The sequence below is a fragment of the Fundulus heteroclitus genome, chromosome 3, assembly GCF_011125445.2.
Source record: "Fundulus heteroclitus isolate FHET01 chromosome 3, MU-UCD_Fhet_4.1, whole genome shotgun sequence".
NCBI classification, from domain to species: Eukaryota; Metazoa; Chordata; class Actinopteri; order Cyprinodontiformes; family Fundulidae; genus Fundulus; species Fundulus heteroclitus.
The window spans coordinates 7,869,333-7,890,559 of record NC_046363.1 but is presented as its reverse complement, the minus strand read 5'-3'; the positions used below and the strand labels follow the sequence as shown (position 1 = coordinate 7,890,559).

At 44.1% G+C, this 21,227-nt stretch overlaps 2 protein-coding genes across 2 annotated transcripts; one reads left to right on the top strand and one right to left on the bottom strand.

The window, feature by feature from the left end:
- The first annotated feature begins 351 nt into the window (after nt 1-351).
- On the top strand, nt 352-12,191 carry dcaf13 (ddb1 and cul4 associated factor 13). The gene is made up of 11 exons (XM_012872898.3): nt 352-566; nt 2,396-2,595; nt 2,700-2,807; nt 2,922-3,011; nt 3,107-3,262; nt 3,359-3,436; nt 3,538-3,620; nt 4,282-4,446; nt 4,616-4,751; nt 10,972-11,135; nt 11,628-12,191. The coding sequence occupies exons 1-11, from the start codon at nt 497-499 to the stop codon at nt 11,713-11,715; spliced, it is 1,338 nt and encodes a 445-aa protein (XP_012728352.2). The 5' UTR covers nt 352-496; the 3' UTR covers nt 11,716-12,191.
- A 2,820-nt stretch (nt 12,192-15,011) lies between these two features.
- LOC118558864 (uncharacterized protein K02A2.6-like) lies at nt 15,012-17,711 on the bottom strand. Its single transcript, XM_036129432.1, has 2 exons — nt 15,439-17,711; nt 15,012-15,359 (listed from the first exon to the last, which is right to left on the bottom strand). Exon 1 carries the CDS (start codon nt 17,000-17,002, stop codon nt 15,773-15,775), a length of 1,230 nt encoding a protein of 409 aa, XP_035985325.1. The 5' UTR covers nt 17,003-17,711; the 3' UTR covers nt 15,012-15,359; nt 15,439-15,772.
- Between the last annotated feature and the right edge of the window lie 3,516 nt (nt 17,712-21,227).

The window sequence follows — 21,227 nt, the reverse complement described above, 5'->3', positions numbered from 1 at the left end:
AGAGAGGAGCAGGTAGTCTGAACGGTCAAATGAAAATATGAGAATAGAAATAATGAAAAATGCCTTGATCAGTATAACTAATACTGTACATACAGTACCGATCACTGTGAAACATGTGGTTTTGTTAGAAACTATGTCATAACGTGGGGTTTTCCTCCACTAAATAAATGTTCTGAACTTAAAAATCTTTTTTTTTTCTCTCCCATCCTTTCAGTGTGACATTGCACTGCTACGATTTCTTTCACGCCAACAAAATCCAGAAGATGTTTCGGTATGATTTCCGGTTTGTCCGCTTTCTGAAGCGACCAACTTGATTACTGTTTCTTTCGGTGACGCAACCGGGAGGACCGAGCGTCCCACAATGCAACGCGGGAGAGACCGAGCTGCTTCTTCACCGTCAACACATGGCAGCTAGCTTTTTCTGTTGTTGTTGCTAACATTCGCTTTTTTATATAAACATTTATCTGTCTTTCTCTGCTCCTGACTCTGTCGCCAAATGAAAGTCAAGGTCCTTTCAAGGAACCCGGACGATTATGTCCGGGAAACTAAATACGATATTCAGCGAGGTAAGTGTGGGACTATTAGCTTCCGGATGCTAAGTTTAGCATACACATCAGCCTCTTGTTGTTTCTTTGCTGCAATAATCATGATATTAGGAGCCTTTTTTTTACTAAACAGTACCCATATATGTAAATAATTTAATGTATCAGTCGATCTGGTCCTCTTGTCTCACTATGCTGGCTTGCAGCAGTCAAATGTTTGTCATGAGTAACAGTCCAACTTTTCACGCCTTGCTGAGAAACTTCGTGTATAAATTTAGGTGCCGCTTGGATGTCTCAGCGTAATAGTAAAAGCTCTGTCAGCTATATATACGTCAAGCTTTTTTTAAAATATTGGAATAGCTGTCTTTTCTGTGATGGATACGTTTTCATTTTTAAGGTATTTGATGTTGAATGTCCTTTCAGTGAACAGTGCCTTGAACCTTTTCAAGACTTGTCACCTTTCGAGCTCAGATTTTTATGTGATCGACCAACTCATTGTTTCAATGAATTGCGTTGAGTGAAAGAAAATGATACAGGATTTTTTGAAAGGTATTTACAAACGCATATCTGTGTGGAATTCATTTGTCATCAGCCTCCTTTGCTCTGATGCCCCTAAGCAAATCCCATCTCGTTCTAATGGAAAGAGTATGGCACAGCTATCAATCTACCAAGCCAGGGCCTCACTTGTTGAGGAGCGTTAATCATAGAAGCAGCCATGAGGTCCACGGTGACTCTGGAGGAGCTGCAGAGGTTCACATATCCTAGGTGGGAGAATCTGCCAACTTGTCTGCTATTAGTTGTCGTCCATCCATCCATCCATCCATCCATCCATCCATCCATCCATCCGTCGTTTTCCTCTTAACCGGGGTCAGGTCGCGGGGGTAGCAGCTTCAGTAGGGAGGCCCAGACGTCCCTCTCCCCAGCCACTTGGGCCAGCTCCTCAGGAGGAATCCCAAGGCGTTCCCAGGCCAGCCGGGAGACATAGTCCCTCCAGCGTGTCCTGGGTCTACCCCTGGGCCTCCTCCCGGTGGGACGTGCCCGGAGCACCTCACCAGGGAGGCGTCCAGGAGGCATCCTGACCAGATGCCCGAGCCACCTCAGCTGGCTCCTCTCGACGTGGAGGAGCAGCGGCTCTACTCTGAGTCCTCCCAGGATGACTGAGCTCCTCGCCCTATCTCTAAGGTTGGCTCTTGGGACGTGGAATATTGGTTGCCCTATTCACCCTTTATTGAAGAGTGGAAAGAAGAAAGCCAATATAAGTCTTTTTTGCAGTTTGCCACAGGCTAATCAGGGGACAGAGAAAATAAGGCGCTCTGGTCTGATGTCACCAAAACGAAACTTCTTTGTTTACATGCAAAACAGGCTGTGTTTTGGAAAACTAATAATGTGAATCAACGTAAAAACACACCATCCCAATGGAGGTGGCTGCATCACAGACAAGGAAACCTGGACAGAGTTGAAAGGAAGAGGGACCGGGCTTAATACTGGGCAGTCCTAAAAGAAATCCTTATTTTGCAAAAAGGATTGAGCAAAAAAGATCGTAAAGACATGCTTGAAAGCACTGACTGTAAATGGTGTTTCTACAAACTATTGAGTCGAGGATTTTTGGTACAAATGCATTCTACATGTTAGATTTGCAGGATTATATATTTGTTGGAAACCATGTATGTTTTCTTAACTCTCTCAATTATGTGCTACTTTTTGTTTGTGTAGCTCATAAAATCCCAATAAAACACCTTCGAGTTTGTATTTTTTGTTCTTTTTTTTTAAATAAAAAGACAACAAATCATAAAAAAGTCCTAAGGGTGTGAATACTTTGGGGAACGTCTGTTTGACTGGCGTCTTTGCGTTAGTCCCCAGAAACTACGACCCCTCCCTTCATCCGTTCGAGTTGAGCAGAGAATACACGCGGGCCCTGAATGCCACCAAGCTGGAGCGTGTGTTCGCCAAGCCGTTCCTGTCCTCCCTGGACGGTCACAGAGACGGGGTCAACTGTCTGGCCAAGCACACCAGGAGTCTCTCTACCCTGCTCTCTGGCTCCTGTGACGGCGTGGTAATTTGGATTTTTTTATTTTATTTTTTATTTTTTCCCAGCTAGATTAAATGCTCACTCAAAGCTGTTTTTAAATGTTCTTTTATATATTTTTTTTACTCCAGGTCAAAGTTTGGAATCTTACCAAACGTGAATGTGTCCGCACTCTCCAAGCGCATGAAGGTTTTGTCCGGGGAATGGTTGTCAGATACTGCGGCTCTTCCTTCTTTACGGTGAACAGTCCTCTTAGTCATCATTGCATTTTCCCTTCACTTGATTTTCTTTCTTTTTTTTTTTCGTTTAAATCATGAAACATAAATCTAACAACACATGCTGGACTATAACAGATCGGAGATGATAAAACAATAAAACAGTGGAACATGGAGGCGCCGGGCTACGGAGAGGAGGAGGAGCCTCTTAACACCATCCTTGGCAAGGTGATGTCTCTTTTATTTCATTCATGAGGGCCCAATTCAACGCTTCATTGGTTTATTACTTTATGGCTTTGCTTAAAGAGGAGCGTCCCTTGTAGACTGTGTTCACAGGACTGGACCATCACCAAAAGAAGGGTGTGTTTGCGACATGCGGCCAGCAGGTGGACATCTGGGACGAGCAGAGGAGCACCCCGATCCGCTCCTTTTCCTGGGGCGTAGACAGCTTCAGCTCGGTCCGTTTTAACCCTGTAGAGGTAAGACAGCATGTTTTGGTATCCACCCCTTTAAGAGCAGTGTGTTATGGAAATTCTTCTGATTTAGTGCAAGTGAACCGTTTTCCCCGTCCGCAGACAGAACTCCTTGGAAGCTGCGCCTCAGACAGAAGTATAGTTTTGTATGACATGAGGGAATCAACACCGCTAAAAAAGGTAGGTTCCACTGCAGTTTGATTTTATTTCTCTTTTTTTTTTGTCCTTTTTTTTTTGACGATCACATTGCAGGACCGTTATATTTTCGTTTTGTCCCTCAGGTGATCATGACAATGAGGACCAACACATTATGCTGGAACCCAATGGAAGCCTACTTTTTCACATGTGCAAATGAAGACTACAAGTGAGTCTAGGAGAAGATTGCTTTTTATCCATCCTTTCAGCAGTCTAGGATTTGTGTATTGTCTGAACATAATACTTCACAAAACAAATGTAATGGATCTCAGAAGCATATGCAGATGATTTTAGACCATTTTCACCTTTAATTCGAGTTATGAAGTACAATTAGAGAGAAGAATACCTAAATTATGACTCAAATCTTTTTCTTTTTGAAGTGGCCTAGACAAAGTTCAGAACTGAATCTAAGTGAAGACCTGTGGGCTCATCTGGTAGATTCTACGGACCTTTGGTGGTAGAGTGGACAGATGTTGCATGTTGATAGACTCCTGTCAAAGAAGACAGAACTCAGAATATGCTTCATCCTGTTATTAGTGTAAGGATGGGCACAACTACACAGCCGGATTATTTTGGCTTTGTTTTAGTATTTGTGTCACATTAAAAGAGGAACTCAATTTGTTTATCATGGATTTCTTTTTAATCACCATAGCCTGCCACTTTAACAGGGTTGTTACCTTTTGGAATACGCTGCATCTTCCTCCCAGTTACAAGGCTGTTAGGTTCCTGCTGTTTTCTTTTCTTGTTACATTGGACCACTGGCTGAGACATCCGGTTCGTATCAGAGTGCAAATCCCAAGGCCCTGTTTTGCTTTCTGTTGTCTCATCAGCCTGTACACATACGACATGAGGTACCTGGAGAAGCCCTGCAAAGTGCACATGGACCATGTCTCTGCAGTCCTGGATGTCGACTATTCTCCCACCGGACTGGAGTTCGTGTCTGCTAGTTTTGACAAGACCATTCGCATCTTCCCCAAAGACGCTGGACACAGCAGGTAAATAAGGAGTAGTTTATGTTTGAAATTCTCCAGCTCTTTTTGGGAAACGTGTGCCAGAACCAATGACCCAGTAGACACCTCTCGCTGTTTTTTTTTTGTTTTTGTTTTTTTTCTCCGTCTTAACGGTTTTATCATATTGTGTAAATATGATAAATATGATTTGCAGGGAGGTCTACCACACCAAACGCATGCAGCATGTCATCTGCATAAAGTGGTCGGCGGACAACAAGTACATCCTGAGCGGGTCCGACGAGATGAATATCCGCTTGTGGAAAGCTAACGCAGCTGAGAAGCTGGGAGTGGTGAGTGCCAGGCTGGTGTTTTTTTTTTTTAATCTTTTTTCTCCTTTGCTTAGTTTGTTGTTGGCAAGCTGTGTGGGTGATTACTAATGGTAATGTCTACATGCTGCGTTTTCCTAGGCTGTCAAACATCTCGTATCCCCCTCAGGTTTATTACTTGATCTAGTTTTATGAATCGGCTGCATTCGTCTGCCCTGCCTGGGCTCTGTGCCCACCTCTGCACTGTAACAGTGGGCCACTCTGCCAGGAGCTACAGTACAGCTGCTGCCAAACGCACTGATGGATGCTGACTTAGGGTACAATCACTCTCAATAAGTGCAATATTCCTGTTGGCACAGTGGCTCCTGTTGAAAGGGAAGTCTCCAAAAGCTCCGGACAACAATCCAGAACCAGTTTGATGTCTTTTCCATAGCGTTGCTTTCACTGTTTACAGTTGGATGAACTCATACGTCACGTATTGTGTGCCCGGCTGTCACGTGGGACTGGTTAAGGCTCCCCAAGAAGTTTTCTGTTGCCTCAAATACCAGTTAGTGCTAAATTATTAAGGTGATCTGTGGGCCATCTCCAGCAGCCATCTTTCACTCCTAATCAGATTCACTCTTGCTTATTCTCTTAATGCAGCTTCAGAGTAGAAACGGGCTGCTTTTGGCACTTGCTGTACTGTCACTGTGCAAGAGAAGATTTATCCACAGGCTTTGCACTTAAATAGATCAGACAAGTGCTGCTCCTATCAGCACTTTGAAATCAACCAATCTCTTAAACGGAGGCCACTTTGAACATAATGAAGCATTAACAGGGAAGTTATACTGAGAGGGTCTTTAATTATCAAGAAATGCCGAGATGCTGAATCAAAGCTTTGTCGGGGTCTGTAGGCATCACTATGTACCAACAGAGACTTTTCTGACTTGTTTTAACTTTACTTTAACACAGAGCTTTTGTAATCAAGGTCATATATGTATATTTAGTCTGTATCTGTTTATTCTAATACCCCGTTTACACTACCCTTTTTTAACCGAGCCGAGACCAGTCTGAGCTCGGTAACTGAGATAACTATCGAGTGTAAACGGTCAGCAGACTGAACTGAACCGAGCTAGACATAACCGGACCGCGCTAAATGCAGACCAGTTCCTGGGGAGGTGTTGGACTGTTTTTTTTTTTTATACCGGTTATTTGATAACGAAGAGCGCATGAGCAGACCACGCCATCCCCTTACAGTCAGCTGACTGTCCGCGGTTTTTCTGGCGTGTTTGGCTGCACGTCCCGATTCACACTCCGTTCAGACAAATTTCGGACATTCATAATAATACTAGCTTCCTTACCGTGCCACACGGTTTCCAGAGGTGATTCTGCTTAGCAGTGTGATGAACCTCAGTGTCTGTCGTTGTTTCCTGCGTCTGTAAATCCTTATTAGACGTTTGTTTGTCTTATCCACGTCCCAAAAGCCGACTCTGTCCAAGCATAACATCCTGAATATTACGGGCGCCGCCATTTTGATTTGCTTGGTCCCGCCTTCAATCCCAGAGAGCAGTAGTACCGCAGATCATCACAAGTAGGTGAGGAGCAACCAAGGAACCGGGATAGTGTGGTGTGTAAACGGTCACCAGAACGAGGCTCGGCTTGGTTAACTGATGCAAGCTCGGACTGGTCTCGGCTCGGTTTACCAAGGGTAGTGTAAATGGGGCTTAAGTTGTCTAAAAACTTGTTTGGTATTGTATTTTGGGCTAAAACCTTGGTAGCTGTTAATTATAGTGGCAGACAGACCCATCAAGCTTTAAGCCACTTACAAAACGCTTGAAGGCGATAGAACATTTTGTCTGCCTCCTTGTGTTTGGTGAAAGGACTGAGGCAGGGGATGGTCATTTGACGTCTCCCGTCACTGTTCTGCCCCAAGTCAGCGAGGTAGTTGCCACAGGGCGAACAGGTGTTGCAGCGTGCTCCTGTGTCATGTGAATAACCAGATTATTTGGACAGCTGGATTCACCTTCACTAGCCACACCAGGGCTGGTTACTGCCAGAGCCGTAGAAGGAAGAATCACTTTAATGAATGATCTACAGTCGTCTTTGCTTGTTTTCTACTCCTCCTCCACCAACAGCATGTCCTCTTATAGGAGACAGACAGGGGGGAAGGCGTATGGCTGACAAGTTTGGCCTGTTTTGGCTACTGAAATCAGAAATGGTGACGCTGCATAGCGCCTCCCAGTGGGTGCACCGAGACCTATGAATTTATAAACAACTAATTCTAAATGATCACAACGCTTTTATTTTTCATGTGATGTTATTAGACTTTGCCAGAATATGTATTTATAAAAGCAATGGTTGATCTTTGCTAATTAAAAGCTAAAATAGCCACACACTGTCTCTTTAAGCTCAAGCACAAATGAGTTATTCAGCACCAAAACACACCAGCTTCTGAATGGCTGAAGAATAACAAAGTAAAGTCTCTCTCCCCCCCCACCTCCCCGGAGTAGGTGATTCTGATCACCTCATTCAAATGACCTCTGCATGCATCAGGTGCTGCAGAAACCTCTTAATCATCCATTCATTTAAGTCCGGTGCGTGGCAGCAAGGAGACGCCTAAAGCATACAGGACAGGGTTTGGAACCATTGCTGTAGTGTAACGTTGGGCAGTCCGTTCATGCTTGAACACCCTTCAGTATGGCCGAATGAAACCAAATTTAAAGTCAAAGACACCTTGCCTGTGGTTGCAAATGCTTGAAGACAGCTGTTGCCTGCAAGGGTGGGACTGACTTTGCTTCAGGTGGCAGTCGTTTTTTTCATATTGGGCCAGGTTGCTTTGAGTAATTTATTTTTCCCTAACAAATAAAACAATGATTTAAAACTTTTCTGATGTTGAAACTTGTTTGACAATGTGGAACCTTTTACAAAAGAAATGTTTAAAGGGGGGCTAATGCTTTTTCAGCACAATAACTGGGTTTATATGTGGGGAGTGTCTCATTAGATTAGGATCTTAAGACGACTTTTTTCTCTTAACACTTGTGTAAAGGTTGAACCTTGATTGATGGAAGATGTTGCTCTTGGAGGCCATCATGACCCCAGTGTTTATTCATTGCTGTGTACTTGGGTGCAGTTCAGAGGAAGCCCCTATACAGATCGTAACGGGATGCTATATTGGCACAATGCAATTCTTGGGAGCGCTCTTCATTTCTTCATTGGGAAAATGATTTTATAGTTGTCCTGCACAATCAAAAGGAGGGTTCAAAAAGACTTTTCCCCAGCCGTCTTCTGTCTTTGATGGTTTTTTTGGACTGAGGCGGCTTCTTTGCCGCTGTCCATAAGCCAAACTGATCAACTGCTGATGCTGAGCAAGCTCTGCGCTGGTGGTAACACCATTCAGTAGAGCGCTTTGTTGGGAGAGAGGATAAAGGAGCTGCCGGACCCCATTGGCCCTCCTCAATCCTACCGTACCGTCACTGAACGTCTCTCCTTAAAGATCTTGATGAGTCATAAAACTTTCAGTAATTTCCTTTTTTCTTTTTTTACATCTTCTAAAAAAGGTGAACGTTTGTCAATAAAAGGGAAGCTGTGAAGATTTCAAAATGGAAATAAAATAAAAAATGTAACTGTTAGCCGTTGCGTTTTTTAGCTTTTTTTTCTCTTTGCGTGTGGCTCAGGAGATTACCTGATTGGTCTTGGATCAGTTTCTGGTGTGGGTCAGACGAGCCTTCAACAGCATTGTGTGTTGATCCGATTTTTTTTGAGAACAGGTTGAGATCTTTCTGACGGTGTTTAGGAGTCTCCTACTCTTTTATTTTTGAGGGGCTTTAGCTTAGTACCACAGGGTCAGCACGTATCAACTCTTTACCCACAAATTGAACCTCAGGCCGATCATTGCTTTTAATTAGAATAAAAGCCTCCGAGGAGATGCAGGCGGGCCAGGCGGCGGCTTTTATGAGCCAAGCAGAGGTGGGGATGTTGTCGAGCTGGTGGTTTCACTTTTTTAACTGACATTGATTTGTTTTTAAATGAGTATGTTGTTCAGCCGACGTTACTGCTGCTGTACACATCAGCATTTTATGATTAACAAACAGCCACTGAGTTAAATCTCGGCAATATCTTTTTAATGTTAGATTGATTTAAAACAACACAAATATATCAGTTTCGACTAAACTTTTGAACTACAGACTCCAGGCGCACAGCTGTTTTACTGGATTGACACGACTGGACTGCGTGTGTTTAGTCAGTAAGGGCGATCCTCTGCTTGCAGCTGGAACCAAGACGCAGTCCTCACACCTGAGGTACTGGATGTGCTTTTAGCTCACGGGTGATTCGTCAGTGGAGGCGAAATGTAGTTATTACAGCTAAGTGTTGGATGTGGTGCAGGAGCGAACACTTGAGTCGACCCGATGGGTTAGAAGGCAATGGCTGCAGACCGTTTGTTTAAAAAAAACATCTGTGGCATGATTAAATCTGTTTGTGTCTAAATTACTCCTGGCTTGTTTTCTTTGGAGGACAACCGTCCTGATGCTGTAGACTAAAAGTTACAGCTTCACTTTGGTCGGTTTGATCCCACAACAGAGGTTTATTTCATCAGAAGTTTCCATGACGGAGGAACACAAAGCAGTGCGTAATCTTAAACGGGAAGAAAACGAAACACCTTTTTCAATGTATTATTTTTACAAAGCAAAAAAGTGTATTTAGCTGTGTTGTCAATGCTTCATTGGACCCTTTTCTCTGTTTTGGCTAGATAGTTTCAGCTTAATCAGATTGGATGGACAGCGAGTTTGAAGTCTTTTCTAATTTTACCAGTTTTATTTTCCTGATGATCTGATCTAAACCCTTCTATTGGACAAACACTGCTCAGAAAGTTACAATCTTGAAAAACAGTTCAGTATATTTTATCACTGATATCGGAAAGTAAAACTCATTCATTAGAAATGGAGTGAATTATACTTCAAGCATTTATTTCTTGTTATTGTGATAATTTATGTCTCTTTTTGTACTGCATGTCTAGGCCAGCATTAAGGTCGACATCTGCATCGGTCGCTAGATCCAACATTTTTTTTTGCTTCAGAATTGGTCTTCACATTTAAGCCCAAACTTTTTTATACACCTGACAGTTTTCTGTTTTAAATTATTTGAAATTATTTATTTCAATCCAGTTTATTTATATAGCGGCAATTCACACCAAATATCGCCTCAAGGCACTTTACCAAAAAAGTGGGATTCCAAGTCAACCAAGAACTTTATTTCTGATATGAAATGAGACAGGAATATCTCAAAAGATAATACAACAGTGTATATTTTACACATTTTATTAAAGAATAAAGTACTAAAACTTATTTATACAGTGTCAATCAATGGGAAAAAATCTTCCTTGGTATTAAAGCAATTCAAATCTGATCAGTGTTTCCACTGGTGTTTAGACAAGTTATCTTTGATGAACTCCCAAATATTTGAGTTTGGAAGGCCTCGTCCTAATCTTCAGCTCCCTCCACTGATTCTCTATCAGATTGCAGTCAGGTCTCTGGGTGCACCGCTTCCAAATTTTAAGACTACTTCCAGACAGAATTTGAATTTCTTTTGGCGATGGTGATAAAGGCCAGGTTTTGGAAGTTCAAGTTTCTAAGTTGCCTTCAGAATCAGCAACAGCTTCAATCACCAAGTTGGTGCGTACAAACAAGGAATTTGACTGCGGTTCCACTTTGCTCTGAACAAATATACAAAAAGTGAAACTAGAAGTAGTTTTCTTCTAAATGCGTATAAATACATGTTTGTACAGAAACGGAAAACGTGGTTGGATTGGTGCCACTAAGCATGGTATAGACGAGAGCGAAGCTCAGAGGCTGCCACCTTCTGAAAGCAGCTGGTCGCACTGAAGTCTTTTAACGGGCAATGGAGTAAGGGGGTCGAATAGTGGTGTATGCCAAATTTCTGTAGTAAAAATGCTGAAAACTATCTTTTCTTTTCCTTCTACCTCACTATTATGGACTTTAGTTGGTCAGCAAAATACTTTAAAGTTTTTGGCTGTAATGTGACAAAATATAATAACGTACTCTACAGGGCACCGTGTGTTTTCTTTTGCCAAAACCATTAATAGTTCTGAAAAGCGGTTGCTGGTACATTTTCCAGATCCGCGGAGAATTAGTTCTGAAGGCAGCGGAGTATTAACTGAAGGTTCAGCCATTTCTGATGAAATAATTTAGTTTTAAAAAGGCTGTTCATGGAGTTTTTCCTGTGCTGTCTCCCCTGTGGTTGGATGTAGCTGGCCCCCAGAGAGAGAGAGGCCGTTAACTACAGCCAGAAGCTGAAGGAGAAGTTCCAGCACTACCCACAAATCAAGCGCATCGCTCGCCATCGACATCTGCCCAAGAACATCTACCACCAGAGGAACGAGCTCAGGGTCATGAAGGAGGCTCGACGTCGAAAGTAAGTGTCCCGTTTCTCTCCCTTCCTGACAGCGTGGCAGAAATGATGGGAAATCCCACTGCCTCCATTTAAGGGAGGTGGGGATTTGGGCCGGTGCCAGGCAGAGGTGTGACCTACGCAGTTTCACCAGCCTGATGGAAAATTTCACAGATGGGACCGGGCACTGTGACGTGGTCACACCAGGCATTACATAGTCATTTACAGCTCGGATGCTGGATTGATTTTCCCAGTTTGCCCTGCCCTCCAGTGAATCGGAGCTCATTTTCTGATTAGCAGCAAGTACTACAATACGTCAGACACGAAGGGATGCAAGTGATTCAAAATCTGCACTTTATGCATCAGTTTCAGAAAGCGCCGGCATGTGATGTAACTGTTCAGCAGTCACATACTCAATCTGTTCCTCTTCTGTTTGCTTTTCTCCCCCTCCCTCCTCTCTGCCCGTTCGCACCAGCAGTTGGAGTTATTCATGATTTCTCCATTGTTGTTTTTCAGGGAGACCAACGTCCGTAAGCACAGCAAACCAGGAAGCGTGCCTGTGGTGTCTGAGAAGGAGAAGCATGTTGTCAGTGTGGTGGAATAGATCCAGCTCATGAGGGAGAAGGACTTTGTGTTTAGCAGTGAGATGGAGACCACGATCACTCGCACCTCCAGAAACACACGAGATCTGCCGCTGCGGGGAAAAACAAGCTGTCATTTTAATGTTGAGCTTTACTGTAAATAGTTAACAGGAACCAATTAGACTTTGACTGTTAATGCGGCTCCATGTTCCTTACATGCAGCCCTGACTTTGGAGCCAAGAAAATTAGGATTTCATTGGAGTTGTGTTTATAATGGAAATTAAAAAAAATAAAAGTTGGTTTAAATCTAATTCTAGTAGAATGTTCTCTGATCCGGTTCCTTCCTCTTCCCTCACATATGGTGCTCTTGGTACCTGCTGTTTGTTTGCACAGTTATGATCCATATTTGGAAAAAGTTGTGGCTATATGAATGAAGGTCCCACTAACCGGTTAAAGGATTCTGTTTATCACATTAAAAATGTGTACTAAATAAACATTGCTCCTTGTTGCCTCTCTTTATGTTCAGTACAAATGACCTTGTCCAAATTCGTTCCTGAATTAGACTTCAGGAAAGAGTCTGAATCGTCTCAAAACTTCACAACACAAAGCATAGTGTCTCCTTGCAATGTCTGAACTACCCATAGGAGTTTATTTTTTCTTCCTGATTGTGTAGAGAACTGCATTTACAGATGCTTGCACATAAAAATCTCCAAATCCACTGAATAAAAATTATAAAATCCTTGTGCACAGGAGAAATATTAGAGTTGAGTTGGGTTGGGAGGGGGGATACATGACTGAATGCAGCCTACCTAAAGTGGCTCCTTATATTTCCTCCTCCCTGTGCTTGATTTTCATGTGCAAATTGTTACTTTTCAGGAGTAAAATTGTGTATAATTCTAATAGAATTCTAAAACATTTTACTAATTTGGTTTTAAGTGCATGATTTGGAAGAAAGGCTTAGCTCAGTGGAAAGAGTGGAAAGTTTCTCTTGATATTTTCACTTGTGGCAGATCACCACGCTGATGGTAATTTACTTAGAGCCCTAATGAGCTGCAGTCCTATCCTCTTAATGTTATCCTTTAGAGGCAATCGATGCTATAGCTTGGGAGCTAAAGCAAAGGTTGTGGGTTAGCAATGACCCAAAATTGAATAGTTTGGCTTTTCTGTAGACATTTTAGGTTATTTTGTATGGGGATAAAAATATCTATTATTTTAAAGCATTAACTCAAAAATCCTTTCCGTTGTATGTTGTCCTGGGATAAAATTATCAGCTAACATGAATTTACTACGGTTTGAACAGCAGCGCTGAAGCTGGAAAAGATGTCCAGCTGAACTTGGCATGGGTGCAGCTGCACCCACAGAGAAAACAAGGGCACCACAATGAATGAAGAGTATGATCAAACCTTCCTCCAGTGTCTTCCTGAAACAATTTGGTGATTTCCCACGTGATGGGGTCACATGACAAAGATTACAGGAGCAGTAGGATTTAGGTTTCCTTAGGAAATTAGGAATAACAAAATGGACTTCATTGTCTTACGGGAATGTACATGCTTAACACTGTTTTTATTTTAATGCCTTTGTAAATTGAGACTACTTTTGTCGTGAGTTGGTCTCTGATAAACCAATATGTGAATTAGGTTGCTCAAGATCGTCCGTACACCCACCTACTGTCTTTACCAGCTTGTGAGCGCAGGGTCACCAGGGAGTTCGTACTCATCTTCAGCAGTTATTTGGCAGGAGGCAGGGTAGACCCTGGACAAGTCGCCAGCCCAACACTGGACAACACTTGGCACACAAAAACTCCTCCCCGAGGAACAGATAGACAAATCAACAGCTATGTTATTGGACTGCAGGAGGAAGCCATGGTAGCTCCGGGCATGCACATGGAGAACATGCAAACTCCATGCAGACAGAACCCAGGACAGAATTTGAACCTTGGACTCCGGACAGTGCTGGTCAGCCTGCAGCCCCTTAAAGATCACGGAAACTCACATCTTCCCCCTATTATGAATCAGTACTCTATTCTCAGTGTGCAGAAAGTTGTTGGCTTCTTTCAATCTGGACTGAAATCATTACTGTTTACTACAGCTTACCCTAACGACCAAGAGTTGCTTAATCATTGAAATATATGATGTTTTAGCTTTTTGTTTATTTAATGTCATTTGATGTTTTTATTGCTTTTGATGAGATGCCTTGTGTTTTTCAATGTTTATTTCATGTCTCTGTTGTATTTGTTTTTTTGTGTGTGTGTAGCTTCAATTCCTTAGTCTTCTGGTAAAGCACTTTGATTTACCATCTGTGTGAACGGTGCTGCACAAATAAACTTGCCTTGCCGAAAGCCGGGTCAAAGCTTTTGTACCAGCCTGAGGGATAAACAGATTATGGGGCAGCTCAGAGGCTCCTGTTGGTCCGGGCCCCAATAACAATTCCATGCACAACCTTTAATATAGATCTAAGTCAATTCAATTTGATTTAAATAGCGCCCATTCACAACACCGTCAACTCAAGGCACTTTACAAAGTCAATTCAATCAGATCACACAGACAGATTGGTCAAAAGTTGTTTTTTTTATCAAAACCTAGCAGATTGCTTCAAATCATGGACTGACAGCATCCACTCCTCCTTGACAGTCGTCTGCATTTTTGTTGACTTTACAGCAATCCCTCAAACTGAGCATGCACCGAGATCTACGAGTTGTAGCCTTTCATGTAGAGATGGACCAGTTTGTTCCATTACATCAAGACATAAAAACTTCCAGGATTTTTGATCGCCATCCTGACCAACAAGATGCACTTTCAACAGCTTTTTCTTTAAATTTAATAGAAATAAGACAAAGGTTAGGGATATGTGCATTGACGCCTAAATGAGATGACCTTGCATTTCCTTCGTTTTCTCTTGGATTCTCTTGCTGCAGGTTCGCTTGCTCAGAGAACCTGCAGCAAATTTAGCTTTTTGTGTGTGTGTGTCATAGTCAAAATGAGTCAAAATCCCACTGGTGAGACCTAAGAAGGAAATTGGCATCATCAGAAAAGCCATGGTCCCTTTATTTCTACTTTTTCTCCATGGTGATAATACGTCGCCCCTAAGTAACTTATTTAATAATAAAAAGGAAAAAATTATATATATGTAACACGGGGAGATGGAGCCCGGACTGTGACAGAGGACGTGGCCCTGAAGCCAACTGGTAGGCCTTAAATCTCAAGTGGCCTAGGGTCTCCCAATTAAAAGTACCCAGGTAGGTCTGGCTTAAGAATTAGGAAACAGAAATAGTATACAAAATATGTTTTATTTCTACAGTCTTTTACAATATTAAAATAGACTTTATTATACCAATCTAAAATCTAATAAAGCACAGGAACACAGGACAATACTAGAAACAATCTGAGAATTAAACACAAACAACTGCAACCCAAATTAGTAACAACCAAAGACACAAAATAATGTTAAATAACCAAAAAAACAAAACAAGTCTCAAACTGCATCAATCCAGTCCTGTAAAGCTGTGCCAAATCAGCTATTTAATAAAATTTAAAAGAAGAACCCCGTACTATTGTCTGGTTCAATGTGTGTGGTGCTACAACTCCAGCTCTAAACAACCCCTTTTCTTAATTAACCCAGAGCATTAACCATGCACCTGGGTGAGAGCATAATATGCAGCAGCAGCACCCTGAAATACCAAAAAAAAAAGATCACAATAAAGGGTCTGCTAACAACAAGACATAAGAAAACAAGGGAAAAACTGGTACCTTCAGATGCTGCAGTGAGAAGTCACTGAAATAATCCCAGCAACACAAATTTCCTGATGCCAATTCCTGGTGCAGCAGGTTAACAGCTCCAGTAGTCAGCCAAGTGAGGTTCAATCTACTTCTAGCTTGGCAGGCACACCTGGTGCCTATATACACCTACTAATGAGCCCAACAACGCTGCAAAGCCGAGGAAGGTGGAGAAATAGGGCACAGATGCATTCAGGGACATTTAATGGGTAGGAATTTACAACCACTCCACTGTTCCCGACCAATAAACCACCCGGTTACATCCTACTCCCCCTCTATGGATCGGTGGCCCACCGATAAAGTAAAACTACGACCAAGGCCGAAAAATGGCTGTAGCCATGCTGCTGGCACCTGGAACCCGAGGAACAGCAACCCTGCTATCTTCATTCCTGGCAGGTCCTGGAAGACGATGAGGATTGGAGTGTTTACCAGCTGTTTTGCGAGTGGACTTTCTTGGGCCAGCCCTACTGCTGTGAGGAGTTCGTGAAGCTGGTGGTACCTCAACAGGTGTACGAGCTGGAGGGATTTCTGGCAACTCTGGTACCACAGGCATGGATGGATTACTATCAGCCTCTCGGAACATCAGCCAAGATCCCGACTCCACATCATCCTCGTCACTGTTATCCTCAGGGGGCCTTTGGGGCCAACCATCATAGCAAGTCTCTGTAGATGACAGGGCAGGCTTTATAGAGGTACGGTGGACTTGTCTAACAAGGTGAAGCCTATCAACTGGAGCAATTGAGTATACAACACCCCCTGAACTTGGTGCTCTCATGACTTGGTACACTGTAGACCCCCATGCGTCCTGGATCTTTCTGCGCCCTGGGCCAACATCACGCAGATATACTCTTTGCCCGACTTCAAGTGGCTCGCACCGGACCTTCTCATCATGCCTCACTTTCCTCCTGTGGGCTGCCAACTCCACTCTGCCTCTAACAACATCAATGGCCACATTTAGGCGCCTCCTGTGCTCTGCCACCCAATCACACACTTTAGATGCTGTGGGCTCAGGAAGATGGCCAAGCAGAAAATCCACTGGCAAGTGGGGCTCTTGTCCAAACATGAGGAAATAAGGCGATTCACCTGTCGATTGATGGGCAGTGGTGTTATAATGGAAGACAAGTTGTGGGAGATGTTCAGGCCAATTTCCTTTTTCATCTGGTGCTAGGGAACGAAGCAGATTGAACATAGTTCGATTAAAACGTTCACATTGTCCATTTCCCTGTGGGTGGTAGGGCGTGGTGCGACTTTTCTGAACTCCGTACAACTCACATAACTGTTGTACCAAGACGCCTTCAAAGTTCCTCCCCTGGTCAGAGTGGATACGGGCCGGCACTCCAAAACGGTAAAACCACTCACGAACCAGGACCTTTGCCACCGTTGTCGCTTTCTGATCACGAGTAGGGATTGCTTGGGTGAACTTCGAAAACACATCCGTCATCACCATCACCAGCTCTCTTCCATCACGGGCTGGTTCCAGAAGTGTAAAATCAATAGCCAACAGCTGATTTGGTCTTGAAGCAAGAAGGTGACCCATAGGAGCTCGAACTCTTGGCTGAGTGTTCTTAGCAAGGGTACACCGTTCACACTGCTGGCACCAGTCCTTTACATCTTTGTCCACTCCTGGCCAGAAACATCTCTGCTTCACCACATCTGTTGTCCTCTCGATCCCCTGGTGGCCATGATGTTGATGGAGTTCCTGCAACACCTCTGTTTTTAAACTCTCTGGGAGAAGAACCTGAAGAACTTCTTCACCGCCATCTGGTCTCCACGTGCGCCGGTACAAAATGCCTTCTCTCTGGACAATTCGGTCCCACTGTTTCAGAAGTCCACGGGCACCCGGCCCTAAGCGCTCCTTTTCAGCCCGGCTCGGCACTCTTTGCTGCTGCCAAAACTCCAGAAAGGCTGAAATGGCCGGATCAGCCCCTTGAAGCAAGCACAGATCTTCTCTACTGCGGGAGGGAAGCGCAGTGATCGCCAACTGGGCAGCATCCTCTGGCACCCCGACAGACGCCTCACGGACCACTTCTGGAATTGCTGTCCCAGGAAGGTATTGCTGTAGTTGTGTTCGATCCTCGCTTGTCGATTGCCTTGAAAGGGCGTCAGCATTCTTATTTACACGGCCTGGACGATATCTGACTATATAGTCAAATACAGAAAGTTCAGCAACCCACCGATGTTCTGTTGCACCCAATTTGGCAGTGTCCAAATGGCTCAACGGGTTATTGTCAGTCCAGACAACACATCGGTGGCCCCACAGGTACTCTGAATTTTTCAGCCATGGCCCACTTCATGGCCAACATCTCGAGTTTCATGGAGCTGTAGCTTTTCTCAGCAGCATGAAGGCTTCGGCTGGCATATGCAATTGGTCGTATTCGGCCACTCTGCTCTTGAGACAACACGGCTCCAAGGCCACTGTGGCTGGCATCGGTCTCTAAAATAAAAGGCAGTGAAAAATCAGCAAAAGCAAGAGTGGGAGCATTTACAAGCTTAGCCTTGAGCTCCTGGAAGCTCCTTTCACAGTCTTCTGACCATGCTCCTGCCAATAGTTTCCCTCGTCCTCGAGATGTCTTTGACCCAGCATGTGCTGAAACAAGACGATGAAGTGGACCAGCCAGTTGAGAGAATCCCTCCACAAACCTTCGATAATAATTAGCAAACCCCAGGAATGACCTCAGCTCCGGGACGTTGGTAGGGTGGGGCCAGTCTGACACTGCTGTGATCTTGTCTGGATCTGTAGCCACGCCATCCTCTGAAATACGATGTCCCAGGTACTGAACCTGCTTTTTAAAGAAGTCACATTTTTCCAACTTTACCTTCAATCCCTCTTGTTTCAGACGACTTAACACCACCTCCAGCCGTGCCAAATGCTGATCAACACTGGAAGAGAACACAACAATATCATCCAGGTATAACAAGAGTGACTGGCCATGCTGAGCCCCGAACATCCTCTCCATCAAACGCTGAAAAGTTCCTGGTGCATTGCACAACCCAAATGGCATACGATTGAATTCAAAGAGGCCAAATGGCGTGCAGAAGGCTGTTTTTGGGCGATCCTCCTCTGCCACTGGGACCTGGTTATAGCCACAAGCAAGGTCCATGGTTGTGAACCAGCGGGCACCCGATAGGGAGTCCAAGGTTTCTTCTATTCGGGGCAGTGGAAAAGCATCCTTTCTGGTCTTTTTGTTAAGCTGCCTGTAGTCCACACAGAGGCGTAGACTGCCATCCTTCTTTCGGACCAGGACAATCGGTGATGCGTAAGGGCTACTGCTCTCTCGGATAACCTGGGTTGCCAGCAGCTGATTAATGTGAGACTTAACTGCCTCATATTCAGATGGAGGGATACGCCGATAACGCTGCCGCACAGGAACATTGTCCAACAATGGGATGTTATGCTCGATTAAGTTGGTAACACCAAGGTCGCCATCGAAAGCAGAGAACACAGACTGGTACTTTAGCAACAATGTTCTCACTTTACACTGCTCTTCTCTATCCAGCATAGAGAGATTAATTGATGCTATCTTCCCTTCAACAAAACAAGTCTCAGCAGTATGGGACCTGACAGCAGCCACAACTTGCTCCTGCACACAAGGAACTTCCTGCAACTCTGACGGTAAGCTAACCACATCTACAGGAGACATGACACCCAGAGCACAACGGGGTCTTAGTGTGACTGTACACACCCCTACATTCACCACAGGAACATAAACAGTGCCCCGAAAAACCTGCAAAAGGCAAGGAGACACCAACAAACCCTCAGGCAAGCCAAACTTTACCTCTAAGGGCTCGATTAATGCTCCGCCAGCCTGTGCCAACATGGCCGAACAAGTGGCAGGTACAAACTTAGTAGTGCCTCCAGGAACTACAACGGGTCTTCTACCGCGAACCTTTGCAACACTGGTTTGAATATGGCCTTTTTGAACCTCAGCCTGCTGACATAACTGAAAGGCAGGAAGCCAGGAAGTGGGAGCCCCTAGTATAGAAGGGAGTTTAAACAAATCAGGGCCATACTGGTCAAATAACTGAAGATAGTAGGACTTTATTATATTCATCCCAATTATGCCCGGTATCTGAGGTAAACTGGCCTGGCCCGGAGGGTCTCTAACAACAAGGATCCCTCTTCTAGGGATTACCACCCCACACACCTCAATATCAGGCTCAAGATAACCCAAATAAGGAATAGTCAAACCATTTGCAGCCCTCAACTCTAACCAATGGCATGCCTTTAACTTATCTGGGAAATGCTTTTTAAAGAAGCTTTCTGAAATGGTAGAAACCATAGAACCAGTGTCAAGGATACACTGGACCGGAACTCCAGATAGTTTTACAGTGACTTGGGGACAAGGTGCAATTAAACACTCCTTCACCTCATCTGCCTGGGGACTCACTGAGCCTGAACCACCCCCTCCTAATGTCTGGCTCCTAACACTAGGGGGAGTTAGTTTTCCTGCACCTGAGAATGAGTGGTAACTTGGACTTGAGGGGCACCACTTGCACGTTGGGACTTAAAGCGGCCACGAGCGGTACAATACCTAGCAATGTGGCCTGGTTGCTGACATTTATGACAGATCACACTACTAGAACTGAGAGACCTAATCACAGGAGACTGCTGCATAACTGCAAGAGATTGAGTAATCTGGTCCAACTGTTCCTGCTGTTTTTGTACAATTGCAGCAAGATTAGCAAGTTGTGAAGCAACAGAACTGGAAGAAGAGTCAGTTAGGGAAGGGGACCCACCGGCACTCTGTACAGCACAAAAAGAGGGGACAGCACTACTTTTATTTTCCACCCCACCCTCACGCTCCCAGGTAATGGCTTCAGCCCTAACTTCCAGTAATGTAGACCATGGATTATCACGAGCATAACGTTTTAGCTCTCTACGCAAGTCAGAGTTAATAACATTTTGAATAAATTGATCACGAAGCAAAATATCTGCATTTGCTACAGCATTAGGAGAATTAGATTTAACTTTGTCCATCAAACAAAACAATGAATGAGAGAATTCCTGCAACGATTCACCATCTAACTGTCTCCGTGAAAAGAAGTCCTCCTGTAATGAGACATATGACTGTTGGCAACCATACAGTTCCTTTAAAATGGCAAAAACAGTTTCTGGATTCTCACGCTCAGTGGATGATCTATATTTAATTTCATCTCGAGCTTCTCCTTCAAGATGGTCAAAAATGAAAGCAGCCTGATCCATAGGTCCAACATGGCGGACTCGCATGCTCGTGCAAATCTCTTCTATCCACTCCTCCACCCCAATACCATGAGTTCCTCTAAAGACTGGACACTTTCTTTCCCTTGGCAGGTAGATTATGCGATCAGTCGTCCCATTGTTCCTTTGAGCTCCACTTGTACTCGGGCCAGCTTCTACATCATGTTCTTGATGAGAATGTGCTAGTGCAGCATCCCTCTCCTTTTGTAGACGGCTCCTTTCGGCCTCCAACTGCTGGATGCGAGCACGGAGTTCTTGAAGTTCCTCAGCCATCGCACCGGGACGTCAATCCTTGTTCACAGCAAGAAACTTCCTGCCAGGTCCCACGATGTGCCTACTGTTGCACCATTATGCTCTCACCCTCTAAGTACTCCCCCCAAAAAAAAAACAGCAATAATGCTTTCCACTAACGCACCACAGAACCAGCAATGTCAATAAAAAAAGGAATATATAAACTCATACACTATCTGTTCCAACAACCAGATCCTGTCAACAACGCCAGAAAATTGTAACACGGGGAGATGGAGCCCGGACTGTGACAGAG

Coding starts and splice junctions, on each gene's coding strand:
- dcaf13 (XM_012872898.3), top strand. CDS start 497: ATGAAAGTCAAGGTCCTTTCAAGGAACCCGGACGATTATGTCCGGGAA. Junction 4,752..10,971: donor CAGCTGAGAAGCTGGGAGTG/GTGAGTGCCAGG, acceptor GGTTGGATGTAG/CTGGCCCCCAGAGAGAGAGA. Junction 11,136..11,627: donor AAGGAGGCTCGACGTCGAAA/GTAAGTGTCCCG, acceptor GTTGTTTTTCAG/GGAGACCAACGTCCGTAAGC.
- LOC118558864 (XM_036129432.1), bottom strand. CDS start 17,002: ATGGGTCACCTTCTTGCTTCAAGACCAAATCAGCTGTTGGCTATTGAT.